The following is a 17,783-nucleotide window of genomic DNA, read 5'->3' as shown; positions in this document are numbered from 1 at the left end:
TACAAGTATTCTTATGAATTCTCTATGTATTGGTTACATTCCAGTAACATCCCTATCGAGATGAATCCTGATGAAGGGCTTATGCCCAAAACGTCGATTTTCCTGCTCCTTGGATGCTGCCTAACCTGCTGTGCTTTTCCAGCACCACACTCTGGATTCTGATCTCCAGCATCTGTAGTCCTCACATTCTCCTAGTAACATCCTTATATACATCAAAAGTCCTGAAGTCTTGGTTCTCATTCTTTTGTGTCTCTATGTGGAAAGTATAAATTTAATGTTGAGCAAAAGAAAGATCCATTCAAAACATTTAGCCACAGATATGTTATCAGATGGAATGAAGTATTTCTTTTTATTTTGATTTATTCCTGCAATGTGGCCATTGATGGCTAAGCCAGTATATATTGCCCCTCCATAGTTGCCCTCACGACTGTAGTGTTGAGCCACTGTCTTGATCATTTGCAGTCCCTGGAATCAAGATATAACCCCTATGCTATCAGCAATAGAGGTCTTGACACCATCGCAACTGGAGCACTATGTATCCAAGAATGCAGTGATTAAAGGACAGGATTTACTTTGCTGTTAGATAATTCACACTTGAAAATGACTGGAGTTGGGAACATTGTGTACTTTTTATGCTTGTCATATACTTTGATGATTATTTTTTTCAGGCAGCGAATGCAAAAGTCTGCAATGTATGATCTGTGTATAGCAATGCGACAAATCTCACAAGAATTCATTCATCTTCAAGTGACCCAAGAGGAATTTTTGTGCATGAAAACCTTAATACTCCTTAATACAAGTAAGTGAAAATAGAATTTGACACAATGTAGCCAACCAGCATCCTTTTTCCGAATGAATTGTTTTCTAATTTGATCCTGAAAAGTTGGCTAATGCTCTGTTTCACTGTTTATCTGTCAGTGTAGATTCTGAGATTGACAATGACCCCATTGTCAATTACACATAAGAGTTTTAAGTTCTCTGAATTGCCTGGTGTATAATTATCTTGATCACTGTGATCATGGTCAATACAACTGCAGCAACTACAAACAATAAGTGCTTGTTCTTTGGTTGAGTCACAGGGTTGGTTTGATAGCACACTTGGTGAAAGATGTGTTCTCACTTGAGATTATTGCCTATTTAAGGACATTTTTTGAAATGAATTCTTATAGGAGAAATTAGTGATCATATCTGATTTCTATGGAACCCTGCTATTCCTGGTTCTCAACTGAGCCAATATCAGCTCTGGGCTCAAACAATATTCAACCCAAGACTGCTGCATGTTGCAAATATTTAATCTGTAATTCTAGTTGAAAGGTAACAGAGACCAGACAGACCTTTTAATCCAGAAAAAATAGACAGCTTTGAGTTGAATAGAATGTAAAAATGGTCCCAACACACCTACCCTGTTTAATAGAGTTAGGATAAGGGGCAGACAACAACGCACTTACATGCCTCATATCTAACAATGAATTTAAATTTAACTCCCCTGACCCCAGCGTCTCAATATTTGCTGCATCCCAAGTTCCTCAACTATTCCCCAACCCTGCCTAATCTTGTCCAGTGCCACTACACTCCCTCACCACAACCTCATTCTCATTGCTTATTTACCCAAACACCAACTACCCAGCTTCTCCGATTGGCTGGCTGTACCTAGAAGGCAGGGAGAAAAGGTTGTGATTGTTTTTCTTGCTCCAAGAGATGGGACACATGAGAAACCTAGTCCTCTGACTCTGCTGACCTCAGTGGGCTACTTTATTCCCTTCCTGCTTCCAATTTAACATTCAACCCTCCAAATTGAGTACCAGTCCCAAGATATCAAATATCCATCTTGTTTCTATATCCCACAGAGCATTTTGAGGAATTGTGCTTGTCAGGAGGAAATCAAGACTTGGTCTTTATTTTTATTCCAGGTTGAGTTAGATAAATTTTTGACAGTTAAGGGAGCCCAGAGTTATTGATGTGTGGGGAAAGGTGGGTGGGAAATAAAAACTGCACAGAGGCTGGGTGCCATCACCAAGTGACCCTTTAATAATTAAAGGGGAGGACACTGGCTGTGGCTGGCTGGTCAGCTAGCTCAGAATCCAGCCTCAACTGAGAAGATTCTAATCTCTTGGTTATATATTTTTCCCATTCTTCCTGGTGATGGAAATTTGAATAAAGATTTGTGCACCTTGTTTCTTTCAAGATTAAAATCTCCTGGTTTTTTTTAGTTTTATTTTTTTTTTACAAATCTTTATTCAACTCCAGGGTGTTGGTGGACACCACGTGCTCCCTCTCCAAGGATACCCGGGCTCTAACGTAACCGGAGAAGAGGGACAGGCAGTTGGCCCTAACAACTCCCTCCACAGCCCTCTGCCTGGACCTGTTTATGGCCAGTTTGGCCAGGCCCAGGAGCAGACCCACAAGGAGGTCTCCTGGTTATTTTTTTTTCAGGACCTCTGACACTGGTCTCCTGGTTATATTTTATTAAACAAATTGCAAAAACAGTTTACAACAAACAGTTACATTTACAGCTGCATACAGCAATTTTACAGGGAGAGGAGCAGCAAAGCCAGGGCCCAAACCCTACCGTTCAACTGGTTTACGGGGACATGAGGACAAACCTCAAATCCCAGTTTCACATAAAAATATTAAAAAAAAGACATCAATGACATTTGTACATTAAACAATACTGTTACATACAGACGTCCCACCTTCCCACCTGGTTATATTTGTCAGTAAAGGCCTTCCTGATTGGTCCAGGTTAACATCCCAATCAAGAACCTCATAGTCAACAAGATCCATCTGGTTCCAATCACTACAGTGGGGAAAGTGCAATTGAGACTAAAACCGGATCAACCATAAATGTATTGAATGGTGGAATAGGCCAAATGCCAGATTCCTGTCCCTATGCCTCATGTTTCCACATGCTACAATGAGAAGATTGTTCTGTACTGTAGGCTGCTGCTCACACACTGACTCAGAACTCACATTAGCTGTATTCTTCCATATGCTTTTTTAAGAATGATTGGAAAGTCTCTGAGGCAGTGCAGCAATCATTTCAATAATAAGATATAATTAATTAGATGTATTTAATTTGATGAAAAATGCATCTTAAAATAATGGAACTTATGTTGCACTTTCACTTCAGAAAGCTATCACAAAATACAGGAATGACAATGGGCACTTGGGGAAAAGGAAAGACGATGGAATGGATTTAGAAGCAGATCCAATAAGGCACTTGTTTAAACAATTTCAGTTGTGGTTTTGAATGTAAAGTGGATGGAGACCAGGTAAAGCGATGTTGTGGCTAATGAGACATGAACCAGTTTTAAAAAGGTGAAAGAAGCAAACAGAGATGTGGTGCTGTAAGTGGTTACCGAGCATGTTAGACTAAATCTATGGATTGTTAGATGGTAGCATTAATGATTTTGAAAACAACTTATAGGAGCACCCAGTATCAATGAAGCTTGGTGAGGATCAGAGTTAGCAGGTAATAAAGTACTCCAGTTCTGGATAAATAAATTCATGTTGATCGAACTGCCAAGCCCAAGGGACAGTGTATTTGTAAAGAGGCCTTGTTAGGAAGTGAAAATTAAATAATGTTACATTCAAATTACTCAATTCTCCACATACCATTATATTCAAAACAACCAACTTTTTTTTAAGGTTAGATACCAACCCCTAAATGAATTAATGCAAGAGACACACATTTATCATTCTAAACAAATGTGCAGGAATATCTGCATTAATCAATAAAGAACAATATTGAATTGTTTCTATGTCAGGATTTATCTATGTCAATCAATCACTGGTAAATAATATTATTTTGAAACAATTTTAGACTCTTATTTTTATAAAACAAATTATGGAATTACATTATGATCTATTCAATTGAAGAGTACCTCACTTTTAGGCAAAATCATATTTATCTATCACCATGCCACTTGTTATTTATTTGGAATAGCAATTATTCATCTCTGATTAAACAATAACATTTTAATGATTTTCATAAGATTAACACTTTTTCATAAATCTACAAAATATACAACATAATATTTATAGATCATAAATGTCACTTCTAACATTCCTTTCATGTTGATAGTTCTGTATTTATGAATAATGATCATGTGAATTCTTTTGAATGCCCATTGGAAATTCATATTCTATTGGCTATTTTACCTAAAATTGAGATTATACTTTCAGAATTAAAATTGAAATCAAACAATTCAATCAATTTTAATCAATAAAATTTAAGCAAATAAATGTATATTTGCAAATTGAAGAATTGTGTTTTCCAACAAATATCCCTATTTTGCCCATGAGTTAAAATAATCAGATTTTAAAGAATTCCTTTACTTGGACATGCACAACTAAAGAAAAGGGAGGCAAACAGCTCAGAAATAAGCTGTTCATTCTAATGTTTGTTCCAAGGTACTAGCATCAAAGATTATTAAATTTTGTTCTGTTTCCGAGCAAGTAAAGAGATACCCATTTTCATAAAACCCAGTTTTGAATCAGAAAGGATATCTGTACATTTGTTAATATTCTTGCTAGTGCAGGAATCAAAGAAATTGAAAAACAAAACTGTTTGCAAACAATATGTTTGAAACGAATGGGGCAGCTTTTTTGATGTTTTTAATCTCAATTCTGCATAAATCATAGCATATGCCAATATGGAGACTGGACATGGAATATATCCTTCAGTAAAGGAGGGCAGAATAGATCATGAGCAGCTCATGGATGAGGGAGCTTCTTCAGCTAACTTCTGAAAAGAGCACTCATATTTCGTAATGAACTTGCCACTGGACTCTTGAAAGATCATCAACTTTTTGAGAATGAATGTGAAACAAAATCATAAATGTTAAAAATGTTTGCAAATTAAAATTTTAAAACGATAGTAATAGCCCTTGACAAGCACTACAGAGTTGGGATTGATTTGGTTCAAGGTAATATGATTGGGAACACATCCCAACTGACTGTATTGGTATCTATGATCATTTTTATGGCAACAGATTTGTGACATGCTCACTTGCCAGTGTACAATCAGAACTATTCTGCTGGCATTATATTAACCAATAAACAGGTCCAAACTAAAGGAGAAACATAAACTCACAAATCTTTGGGGATGTGATTATAAAATCTATAGGCATGCTGAAGCCAATGAACTTCCTGGGACATGTATTTGCCACCAGTATGTTCCACGTGTGCAACTACATGTGAGTGCAAGAGAGAAACATTTAGCAATATCTCTCTTTCAATAACATTTAAGTTCTGTACTAAAAACAGAAAAACAACATAATTTTTAGGGTGAAAAGGTGTGTTGGAATTCTCAGGTATCTGGGTGTCCTTGTTTGTGGATCACAGTACGGCAATAAGCGAGTACAGAAAGCAGTCAGGAATATAAGTGTTATGTTAGCTTCCATTACTAAGGTGTTTAAGATTACAGAAGTATCAATACAATGATAAAGAACATTGTTGAAAGCCAATCTGGAATAACACAGCTGCAAATGTGTTGCTGGTCAAAGCACAGCAGGCCAGGCAGCATCTCAGGAATAGAGAATTCGATGTTTCGAGCATAAGCCCTTCATCAGGAATAAGAGAGAGAGCCAAGCAGGCTAAGATAAAAGGTAGGGAGGAGGGACTAGGGGGAGGGGCGATGGAGGTGGGATAGGTGGAAGGAGGTCAAGGTGAGGGTGATAGGCCGGAGTGGGGTGGAGGCGGAGAGGTCAGGAAGAGGATTGCAGGTTAGGAGGGCGGTGCTGAGTTGAGGGAACCGACTGAGACAAGGTGGGGGGAGGGGAAATGAGGAAGCTGGAGAAATCTGAATTCATACCTTGTGGTTGGAGGGTTCCCAGGCGGAAGATGAGGCGCTCCTCCTCCAGCCGTCGTGTTGTTGTCTTCTGCCGGTGGAGGAGTCCAAGGACCTGCATGTCCTCGGTGGAGTGGGAGGGAGAGTTAAAGTGTTGAGCCACGGGGTGATTGGGTTGGTTGGTTCGGGCGGCCCGGAGGTGTTCTCTGAAGCGTTCCGCAAGTAAGCGGCCTGTCTCCCCAATATAGAGGAGGCCACATCAGGTGCAGCGGATGCAATAGATGATGTGTGTGGAGGTACAGGTGAACTTGTGGCGGATATGGAAGGATCCCTTGGGGCCTTGGAGGGAAGTGAGTGTGGAGGTGTGGGCGCAAGTTTTACATTTCCTGCGGTTGCAGGGGAAGGTGCCGGGGGTGGAGGTTGGGTTGGTGGGGGGTGTGGATCTGACGAGGGAGTCACGAAGGGAGTGGTCCTTGCGGAACGCTGATAGGGGAGGGGAGGGAAATATATCCTTGGTGGTGGGGTCCGTTTGGAGGTGGCGGAAATGGCGGCGGATGATACGTTGTATGCGGAGGTTGGTGGGGTGGTAGGTGAGAACCAGTGGGGTTCTGTCTTGGTGGCGGTTGGAGGAGCGGGGCTCAAGGGCGGAGGAGCGGGAAGTGGAGGAGATGCGGTGGAGGGCATTGTCGATCACGTCTGGGGGGAATCTGCGGTCCTTGAAGAAGGAGGCCATCTGGGCTGTGCGGTGTTGGAATTGGTCCTCCTGGGAGCAGATGCGGCGGAGACGAAGGAATTGGGAATATGGGATGGCGTTTTTACAGGGGGCAGGGTGGGAGGAGGTGTAGTCCAGGTAGCTGTGGGAGTCAGTCGGTTTGTAATAGATGTCTGTGTTGAGTCGGTCACCCGAGATAGAAATGGAAAGGTCTAGGAAGGGGAGGGAGGAGTCTGAGACAGTCCAGGTGAATTTGAGGTCGGGATGGAAGGTGTTAGTAAAGTTGATGAACTGTTCAACCTCCTCGTGGGAGCACGAGGCAGCGCCGATACAGTCATCGATGTAGCAGAGGAAAAGGTGGGGGGTGGTGCCAGTGTAGTTGCGGAAGATGGACTGTTCCACATATCCTACGAAGAGGCAGGCATAGCTGGGGCCCATGCGGGTGCCCATGGCAACTCCTTTAGTTTGAAGGAAGTGGGAGGATTGAAAAGAGAAGTTATTCAGGGTGAGGACCAGTTCAGTCAGTCGAAGGAGGGTGTCAGTGGAAGGGTACTGGTTGGTGCGGCGGGAAAGGAAGAAGCGGAGGGCTTTGAGTCCTTCGTGATGGGGGATGGAGGTGTACAGGGACTGGATGTCCATAGTGAAAATAAGGCGTTGGGGACCGGGGAAGCGAAAATCCTGGAGGAGGTGGAGGGCGTGGGTGGTGTCCCGAACGTAGGTGGGGAGTTCTTGGACTAAAGGGGACAGGACCGTGTCGAGGTATTGGGAGATGAGTTCGGTGGGGCAGGAGCAGGCTGAGACAATGGGTCGGCCAGGGCAGGCAGGTTTGTGGATTTTGGGTTACAGCTGCAAATGTGTTGCTGGTCAAAGCACAGCAGGCCAGGCAGCATCTCAGGAATAGAGAATTCGACGTTTCGAGCATAAGCCCTTCATCAGGAATAAGAGAGAGAGCCAAGCAGGCTAAGATAAAAGGTAGGGAGGAGGTACTAGGGGGAGGGGCGATGGAGGTGGGATAGGTGGAAGGAGGTCAAGGTGAGGGTGATAGGCCGGAGTGCAGCTGCAAATGTGTTGCTGGTCAAAGCACAGCAGGCCAGGCAGCATCTCAGGAATAGAGTCCCCCTAGTCCCTCCTCCCTACCTTTTATCTTAGCCTGCTTGGCTCTCTCTCTTATTCCTGATGAAGGGCTTATGCTCGAAACGTCGAATTCTCTATTCCTGAGATGCTGCCTGGCCTGCTGTGCTTTGACCAGCAACACATTTGCAGCTGTGATCTCCAGCATCTGCAGACCTCATTTTTTACTGGAATAACACATGTCATTTTGGTCCTTTCACCAAAGAAAGGAACGGTTGGCTTTCAAAGGAAGTGCAATGAAAATTCATTAGACTGATTCCTGGGATGAGGGGATTGTTCTCAGAGCAGAGATTGAGTGGATTAGACCATTATTTCTACAATTTTTAAAAAAATGAGAGTTGATTTCATTGAAACGTATCACATCTGTAAGGGAGGACACTCACCCTGGCACCGTAGTCTAGAACTAGGGCCACACTTTCCTAGCAAGGGATTGACTATTCTTTTACTGAATTGTGAATATTTGGAATTCTCTTACCCAGAGTGCTGTAGATTACATTGATTCAAGACTAAGATAGGTCAATTGTAGGATAGAGTGTTTGTGATTTAAGAGACAGGGGAACAGTGCCAAGGACTGTATGATTTTTTTTTAAGCTCTTAAATGTAGAACCAGCAAGTAGTGGGTTCACCAAGTGAGTGTAGTGAGGAGATGCATTCACTAACTTTCATTACATTGTTTGTGAACCTCCTGGCCTTTCCCATCTTGTCCATCTCTTCAGTGCCTGTGAAGTCGTGTCTTTACTCTGATGTTCCACTTTCCTTGTTTAGAATTTCAATAACAGTATTCAGCAGCAGCCTCCCTTTAAGATAGACAAACTGAAGAACAAGAGGCTGATGGCAGGTCCCAGCTGAACACAGAGACAGGGTAGCAATATGCTCCAGCACTGCTACTGTCAGGTAAAGAAGGTGGCAACTACAAATATATATGGCACCTACTTCCACTGAAACCAACATGGACATGCCATAAATCACGGCTTCTGTGCTTAAACCATGGGGCTAGCTCTATTCGAGACACATAAAATCAAAAATGAATCTTCCAGCAGACTCAGAGGTAACATCATGCTGTACTTGTTAAGTTCATTTTTCTTCAGATTCAGAGGAATTTAGGTGTGTACACAACTGCAAAAACTTTATCCAAAATATCTTGCAATATCTGCTTGAAGGTGTCTGCATAGCTCAATTATTTTAAAGTATTTTCAGTTTGTTCAAGTATTTCCGTCTACAGCCATAAGTCTGCCAGCACTATGTGTTCCAGAATAAGCCAATACTTTATAACACCTAGCATTCCTTACAGAAACTTTACACAACTTCTATGTGTATAGTCCCTTTTGATACTTAAGGTCATTTCAGTACGAACCTTTCCCTTAAAGTGCTCTCTGCTTCAGTCACTGGACATAGCAGTGAGCTACAAACTTTCGCAAGTTTCTGCAAAAATAAATTCCTAACTTCTTACTCAATTTCTTTGTGGCTTTGTATTTCTTTCCCGATGGGGCGGGAAGGATAAACTCATCCACAAGTAAACATTTTCTGAACATCAACCTATTGAACTTCTTCAGAGCACTAAAAGCCTTTATCAAATCTGTTCTTGGAATTCTCTTTCCCAAAGGAAGTACTCCCAATCTGCTCGGTTATTCCAGATAGTTGTATATCCTCAGTGCTGGTGAGATGCTTATAACCTTTCTTCACTAATGCTGTCTAGTGCTTCCATGTTTATGGTATGGAATGAATTTTTAGTACAGAGACTATAAGTGCTCACAGCACTCAGTCCTTCCAAAGTTTTATATACATTTAATATTGTTTCTTTGTCTTTGTGTTCTGTTCTCGTATAAATAAAGCCAAGTACTTCTGTTTGTTATGAACAGAGAGGAGGACTGAATCAGTTTCCATCTTTTTAACCCCCTCAGTTGTCTGCAACAATGATTTTTAATTATTTTAGCATGTAGCTATACCATATTTCAGTTAGACACAGTTCCAGGCAAAATTAAGGAGCCACGGTATTTATCAGTAAGAGAAAGAAGAATTTCATTATTTACTAATCATAAGAAAAGTGATAACATGTGACATCAAACATGCATAGTCATAGGTATAGCATTTTATTGTCTATAACAGTTGAATGATAAAGAATATAATTTTAAATGTTCATAGAGTTCTTCTTGTTGTTGTTGAACCTTGATGGATGTGTTAAACTTGGCTGTATGTCCTTCGGCTCAAAGTGACCCAGCAGTTACACGCCAGTCACATGCCAGTTACACGCCAGTCAGAGGAGCCTCTGATCTCCACAGTGAAATCCTGAGGGAGGAAGTGGATTCTGAGTTAACCCAAGGTCAGACAGGATAATGGGGGGAGGCTGGTGGATTGCTGATGCCACCTTCAGTAGCTGAAGATTGGAGGAGCTATGTCCTTGGAGCATTTATGTAGCAAAAAAACAGAGTTAACATTTTAATTCTGGTTTGACAGTGCTTCAGGTTGAAAGATATTGGAAAATAGGTTTCCTTTTATACTTTTGACAGAGGCAAAGGAAAAGCAAGATAGTGTGGATGCCCAGTGCAGAAGATAAAGAGGTGGTTAATAGTGGAGGAAGAGAAAAAAATGTAAAAAGGGCTCAAAGTTTATGAGAAGATTTGTAACTCGGGTGCTCGTTGTTGTGGTTCTGTTCGCCGAGCTGGGAATTTGTGTTGCAGACGTTTTGTCCCCATCTAGGTGACATCCTCAGTGCTTGGGAGCCTCCTGTGATGTTTCCTCCGGCATTTATAGTGGTTTGTCTCTGCCGCTTCCGGTTGTCAACACTGAGAATGTCATATAGACAGGGGACGAAACGTCTGCAAATCTGCAAATTAACAAATTCCCAGCTCGGCAAACAGAACCGTAACAATGTAAAAAGGGAGTAAATTAAGATGTAGAAAGCAGAGAATGGCTCCCTTCTCCAAAGCCAACTTGAAATTTTAACTGTTTCTCTCTCCACAGATGCTGTCACCTGCTGAGTTTCTCCTGTATTCTGTGTTTGTTTCAGATTTATACAATATTTTTAGTGATTTATTTATTTAGTGATTTAGTTGAAGTGTTGTTTCTTTAATAATAGCAAAGTTTGCAGAATCATTGAGTTCCCTCCAAATTCCAAGTTGATGAGTCACTGTGTTGGCTTTGGATTGGAGAAACAGGAAGAGAGAGAGAGAGAGAGAGAGAGAGTCTGCCAGATCTTGCAGTTATTAATTTGTTTATTTTTTCTGTCTGCTGTTTTACCAAGCAGCTATTGACATTGAACATAAAGATGTAAGAACTAGGAGCAGGAGGAGGCCATTCAGCCCCTTGAGCCTCCTCTGCCATTTGATGCGATCATGGCTGATCTCATCTTAGCCTCAACTCCACTTTCCTACCCACGTCCCATAACGCTTCAACCTATTACTGATTAAAAATCTATATGGCTCCTCCTTAAACTTACTAATGTGTCCCACACAATAGGGTAATGAATTCTACAGATTTACAACCTTTTAAAGGAAGTAATTTCTCCTCATCTATGTTTTAAATTTTGCCACCCCTTATCTGAAAACTATGACCTCCCATTCTGTGTTGGCCGACATGATGACACATCCTCTCTACATCTACTTGGTCAATCGCTTTAACACCTTAACTGCCTCATTTAGATCTCTTCTCATTATTCTAAACTCCAGACAGTATAGGCCTAAACTGTTCAATCTCCCTTCATAAGACAAACCACCCCACCTCTAGATTCAATCTAGTGAACCTCACCTGGACTGCCTCCACTACTCGATGTAGGTTTGGTCACTGAGCTGGAAGGTTCATTTTCATGTGCATTCCACTAATCTCCTTAACTCCTTACTGACATGAGTTTTCAATTCTGTGTGTTAATTAAAGTCAGTGTCCATTGCTGAAGGTGTGAGTGAGTAGAGGGTCAATCTGACCGGATTGATTATACAGGATATTGGTGTGACCTCTTCTTGCAATGCTGTGTCCATTTCTGGACACCATTATAGGAATGATATTAATCTGGTCCCCATATTGAGCTGGAGAGGGTTCAGAAGAGATTTACTAGGATGTTGCCAGGAATGGAGATTTTGAGATATGAGGGGAGGCTGGATAGACTGGGACTACTTTCATTGGAGTGTAGGAGGTTCAGAGTTTACCTAATTGAGGCTTATAAAATAATGAAGCGTGTAGATATGGTGAATAGCAGGAGTCTTTTCCCTAAGGTGGGGGATTTCAAGAGTAGGGGGCCTCCTCCTGCTCCTAGATCTTACATCTTTATGTTCAATGTCAATAACTTGGAACTTGCAGGGAACCCAATTATTTAAGGTGAAAGGAGAAAGATTTTAAAAGGACATGATGGGCAACATTTTTAATGAAGAATGATCTATGTGTGGAATGAACTTTTAGAGGAATTGGCGATATGGGTACAGTTACAATGTTTAGGAGACATTTAGATAATTACATGAATAAGAAATTTTGGAGGGATATGGGCCAGTGCAGGCAGGTGGGACTAGTTTAGTTTGGGAACATAGTCAGCATGGACTGGTTGGACCAAAGGGGGCGGCACGGTGGCTCAGTGGTTAGCACTGCTGCCTCACAGCACCAGGGACCTGGGTTCAATTCCCATCTCGGGCAACTGACTGTGTGAAGTTTGCACATTCTCCCCATGTCTGCGTGGATTTCCTCCAGGTTCTCCGGTTTCCTCCCACAGTCCAGGTTAGGTGAATTGGCCATGCTAAATTGCCCCAAGTGTTAGGTGGATTAGTCAAGGGTAAATATAGAATATTACAGCACAGTACAGGCCCTTCAGCCCTCGATGTTGCGCCGCCCTGTCATACTAATCTGAAGCCCATCCCACCTACACTATTCCATGTCTGTCCAATGACGACTTAAATGTACTTAAACTTGGCGAATCTACTACTGTTGCAGGCAAAGCACTCCATACCCTTACTACTCTGAGTAAAGAAACTACCTCTGACATCTGTCCTATATCTATCACCCCTCACTTTAAAGTTGTGTCCCCTCATGTTTGCCATCCCTATACTTGGAAAAAGGCTCTCCCTGTCGACCCTATCTAACCCTCTGATTATCTTCTATGTCACTGTTAAGTCACCTCTCAACCTTCTTCTCTCTAACGAGAACAGCCTCAAGTCCCTCAGCCTTTCCTTGTAAGACCTTCCCTCCATACCAGGCAATATCCTAGTAAATCTCCTCTGCACCCTTTCCAAAGCTTCCACATCCTTCTTATAATGTGGTGACCAGAACTGTTCACAATACTCCAAGTGTGGCCGTATCAGAGCTTTGTACAGCTGCAGCATAACCTCCTGGTTCTTGAACTCAATCCCTCTATTAATAAAGGCCAAGACACTGTATGCCTTCTTAACAACCCTGTCAATCTGGGTGGCAACTTTCAGGGATCTATGTACATGGACACCGAGATCTCACTGCTCATCTTCACTCTCAAGAATCCTACCATTAGCCCAGTACTTTGCATTCCGGTTACTCCATCCAAAATGTCACCTCACACTTGTCCACATTAAACTCCATTGGCCACCTCTCAGCCCAGCTCTGCTTCCTATCTATGTCTCTCTACAACCTACTACATATTTCGTCACCATCCACAACTCCACCGACCTTAGTGTCGTCCGCAAATTTACTAACCCACCCTTCTAAGCCCTCATCCAGGTCATTTATAAAAATGACGAACCGCAGTGGACCCAACACCGACCCTGCGGTACGCCGCTAGTAACTGAACACCAAGATGAACATGTTCCATCAACTACAACCCTCTGTTTTCTTTCAGCAAGCCAATTACTGATCCAAACTGCTATGTCTCCCACTATCCCATTCTTCTGCATTTTGTATAATAGCCTACTGTGGGAAACCTTATCGAATGCCTTGCTGAAATCCATACACACCACATCAACCGGTTTACTCTCATCTACCTGTTTGGTCACTTTGTCAAAAAACTCAATAAGATTTGTTAGGCATGACCTACCCTTCATAAAACCGTGCTGACTGTCCCTGATCAGATTATTTTTTTCTAGATGGTTATAAATCCTATCTCTTATAACCTTTTCCAACACTATACCAACAACTGAAGTGAGACTCACTGGTCTGTAATTACCAGGGTTGTCTCTACTACCCTTTGTGAACAAAGGAACCACATTTGCTATCCTCCAGTCCTCAGGCACTATTCCTGTAAACAATGATGATTTGAAGATCAATGCCAAAGGCTTGGCAATCTCTTCCCTTGCTTCCCAGAGGATCCTGGGATAGATCCCATCCGGCCCAGGGGACTTGTCTATTTTCACACTCTTCAGTATTTCTAATACCTCTTCCTTGTGAACCTCAATCTCTTCTAGTCTATGGGTGGGCTGGTTTCTCTTTGGAGAGTTGGTGTGGACTTGTTGCACTGAATGGCCTGTTTCCACACTGTAGGTAATCTAATCTAAAAGGGTATATTTCTGTGCTGTATGACTCTATGACTGGAATGTTTAGGATGGAGATCCTGCTACCTAACTGACTCTGCTCCCTAACTCTGTGTTCCCAACATCCCCCCTCTCTTCCCAGCTTCCTCTCCCCTGGCTTCCTGTGTCCATCTCTCCCTACATTCCCAACTCCCATCCCTCCTGCAGTGCCCTCTTTCTGACGCCTGCCACATCATGACTCCCATTACCTCCTCCCTCCCAACGCCTGCTTCGCCATGCTACCCAACTCCAATGCCACCCAATCTCCCCTGCCCCATCCATCTTTGACAGCTTCTGGCCTGAGAGCTTATTAAGAATTCTGAGTAGCTATTTTAAGGTCAGTTAAAGGCTGGGCTTCTACTTCTTGGAGTTTAGAAGAATGATAGATGTTCTTATTGTAGACCTGATAGGATGGACACCAGGGTAGTTTCCAGGGTATGGGTGTTCTAATGTTAATATACAGCAGATCACATCCCAGACTGACATGTAGCTCAATGGATCATATTTTATTTCTTTTTTGATTTTAACAAGATGGTCTTTCTTCGAAACACAAACGTGTAACTCTACAGATTTTAGCCTCATAATTACACAGAAGTTTATTTCACAAGAATAGTGAGGATAAACCAGAATAAATCAAACTATTTACATAAAACACACACTTAAATATTTTGAAGCACAAGATCATTGGAAAAGCTCAGCAGGTCTGGCAGCATCGATGGAGAGAAATCTATGCTAACATTTCAGATCCAGTGCCCCTTCTTCAGAACTACATCTGAAATCTGCTTTTTCTTCATAGATGCTGCCTGGCCTACTGAGTTTTTCAGTAATTTCTACTTTTGTTTCTGATTTCTAGCATCTGCAGTTCTTTTGATTTTCCATCAGAAATTAGAACATAGAACATAGAACATAGATCATAGAAGGATACAGCGCAGTACAGGCCCTTCGGCCCTCGATGTTGCGCCGACCGAATCCTACCTAACCTATACTAGCCCAATAACTTCCAAATGCCTATCCAATGCCCGCTTAAATGACCATAAAGGAGGAGAGTTCACCACTGATACGGGCAGGGCATTCCATGAACTCACAACCCGCTGTGTGAAGAATCTACCCCTAACATCTGTCCTATACCTACCACCCCTTAATTTAAAGCTATGTCCCCTAGTAACACCTGACTCCATTAGCGGTAAAAGGTTCTTAGTATCTACCCTATCTAAACCCCTAATCATCTTATACACTTCTATCAGATCTCCCCTAAACCTTCTCTTCTCCAATGAGAACAGCCCCAAGTGCCTCAGCCTTTCCTCATAAGATTTTCCTACCATTCCAGGCAACATCCTGGTAAACCTCCTCTGCACTCGTTCTAAAGCTTCCACATCCTTCCTATAGTATGGCGACCAAAACTGCACACAATACTCCAGATGAGGCCTCACCAGAGTCTTATACAACTGCAACATGACCTCAGGACTCCGGAACTCAATTCCTCTGCCAATAAAGCCCAGTACACCATATGCCTTCCTCACAGCACTATTTACCTGGGTGGCAACTTTCAGAGATCTGTGTACATGGACACCAAGATCCCTCTGCTCATCCACACTACCAAGTAGCCTACCATTAGCCCAGTAATCCATCATCTTGTTATTCCTACCAAAGTGAACGACTTCGCACTTAGCTACATTGAATTCCATTTGCCACATTTCCGCCCAGCTCTGCAACTTATCTATATCCCGCTGTAACCTACCACTTCCTTCCTCACTATCCACAACTCCACCGACTTTTGTGTCATCCGCAAACTTGCTTACCCAGCTTTCAAGTCCTTCCTCTAGATCATTTATAAAGATAACAAAAAGCAATGGTCCCAAAACAGATCCTTGTGGTACACCGCTAGTAACTGCGCTCCAAGATGAACATAATCCATCAACTACTACCCTCTGTCTCCTTCCAGCCAGCCAATTCCTAATCCAAACCTCTAATGTATCCTCAATGCCATACCTCCGTAGTTTTAGCATTAGCCTACCATGGGGAACCTTATCGAACGCCTTACTAAAATCCATATACACAACATCTACTGCTTTACCCTCGTCCACTTCCTTAGTCACCTTCTCAAAGAACTCAATTAGGTTTGTGAGGCACGACCTGCCCTTCGCAAAACCATGCTGGCTATCCCTGATCACGTTATTCCTACCCAGATGTTCATAAATCTTATCCCTTACCATTCTCTCTAAGACTTTGCCTACCACTGAAGTCAGACTCACTGGCCAATAGTTACTAGGGCTATCCCTACTCCCTTTCTTGAACAATGGGACCACATTTGCTATCCTCCAGTCCTCTGGTACTATTCCCGTTGACAATGACGACATAAAAATCCAGGCCAATGGCTCTGCTATCTCCTCCCTAGCTTCCCATAGGATCCTGGGGTAAATGCCATCAGGCCCAGGAGACTTATCTATATTCATCCTTTCCAATATTCCCAAAACCTCTTCCCTGCATATTTCCAGGGCATCCATTCTAATTATTTGTGATTCCATATTCACATCAGCAACAGTGTCCTGTTCCTGAGTGAATACTGATGAAAAGTACTGATTTAATGTCTCTCCAATCTCCTCCGCCTCCACACACAACTTCCCACTACTATCCTTGACTGGACCGATACCTACCCTAGTCATCCTTTTATTCTTGACATACCTATAGAAAGCCTTTGGGTTTTCCCTAATCCTACCAGCTAAAGACTTTTCATGTCCCCTTCTCGCTTCTCTTAGCTCCCTCTTTAGCTCCTTCCTGGCTACCTTATAACTCTCAATCGCCCCTACTGAACCTTCACGCCTCATCTTTACATATGCCGCCTTCTTCCCTTTCACAAGGGACTCCAATTCCTTACTAAACCACGGCTGCCTCACAAGGCCCTTTACACCATGCCTGACTGGTACATACCTATCGAGGACACGCAGTAGCTGCTCCTTGAACAATCCCCACATAATTATTCCCTTCTCTGTTCCACATAGGGTCTGATGTAACTGTGGCATGAATTCTCAGTCTTAAGAATTATTTCACCTCTTCCTTAATTCATCAAATACATAAGCTTAGACTTTCTCAGCTTCTCATAACCCCTTCAGCGATTTAACCAACACTTCTGATTTGAAACTTTTAACTAAACTCTTGCACTGAGATAATCTTTTTTTTAAACAATCTAAACTACTTCCTGTTTTGGGAGCAATTATTTCACACAGCTAGCTGCAGCCAAAGCATCTGCAAAATTACTCAAACTGAAACAAAAAAGCTTCTTTTCCAAGGACAAGGATGTTTCCTCTAAGCCAAAATAAACTGGTTTGTGATATTTTACCTGAAAGCTTAAAACATTATTTTATTCACTTGTAAATTCTCCCAATATAAAAAAAATTACTCTTCAGGAAGTCCTTCTTTAATATGATGTTCCACCCACAGAGAATGGTAAGTGTGTGGAATGCACTGCCAGCAGTGGTAGTAGAATCAGATACATTAGGGATAGAACATAGAACATAGAACATAGAAAAATACAGCGCAGTACAGGCCCTTCAGCCCTCGATGTTGCGCCGATCCAAGCCCACCTAACCTACACTAGCCCACTTTCCTCCATATATCCAATGCCCGTTTAAATGCCCATAAAGAGGGAGAGTCCACCACTGTTACTGGCAGGGCATTCCATGAACTCACTACTCGCTGA

General features: G+C 42.3%; 1 protein-coding gene across 2 annotated transcripts in view; it reads left to right on the top strand.

Moving 5' to 3' along the window:
• The window catches only part of LOC132816333 (progesterone receptor-like), a 335,587-nt gene that overhangs the window by 303,897 nt on the left and 13,907 nt on the right, over positions 1-17,783 (top strand). For both annotated transcript variants that reach the window (XM_060825767.1, XM_060825766.1), the window contains one exon: positions 669-799. In XM_060825767.1, the coding sequence (XP_060681750.1) occupies positions 669-799 (131 nt within the window). The remainder of the gene's footprint in view (positions 1-668; positions 800-17,783) is intronic.

Source organism: Hemiscyllium ocellatum, chromosome 6, assembly GCF_020745735.1.
Source record: "Hemiscyllium ocellatum isolate sHemOce1 chromosome 6, sHemOce1.pat.X.cur, whole genome shotgun sequence".
NCBI lineage: Eukaryota > Metazoa > Chordata > Chondrichthyes > Orectolobiformes > Hemiscylliidae > Hemiscyllium > Hemiscyllium ocellatum.
This window is presented reverse-complemented; position numbering and strand designations above follow the sequence as displayed.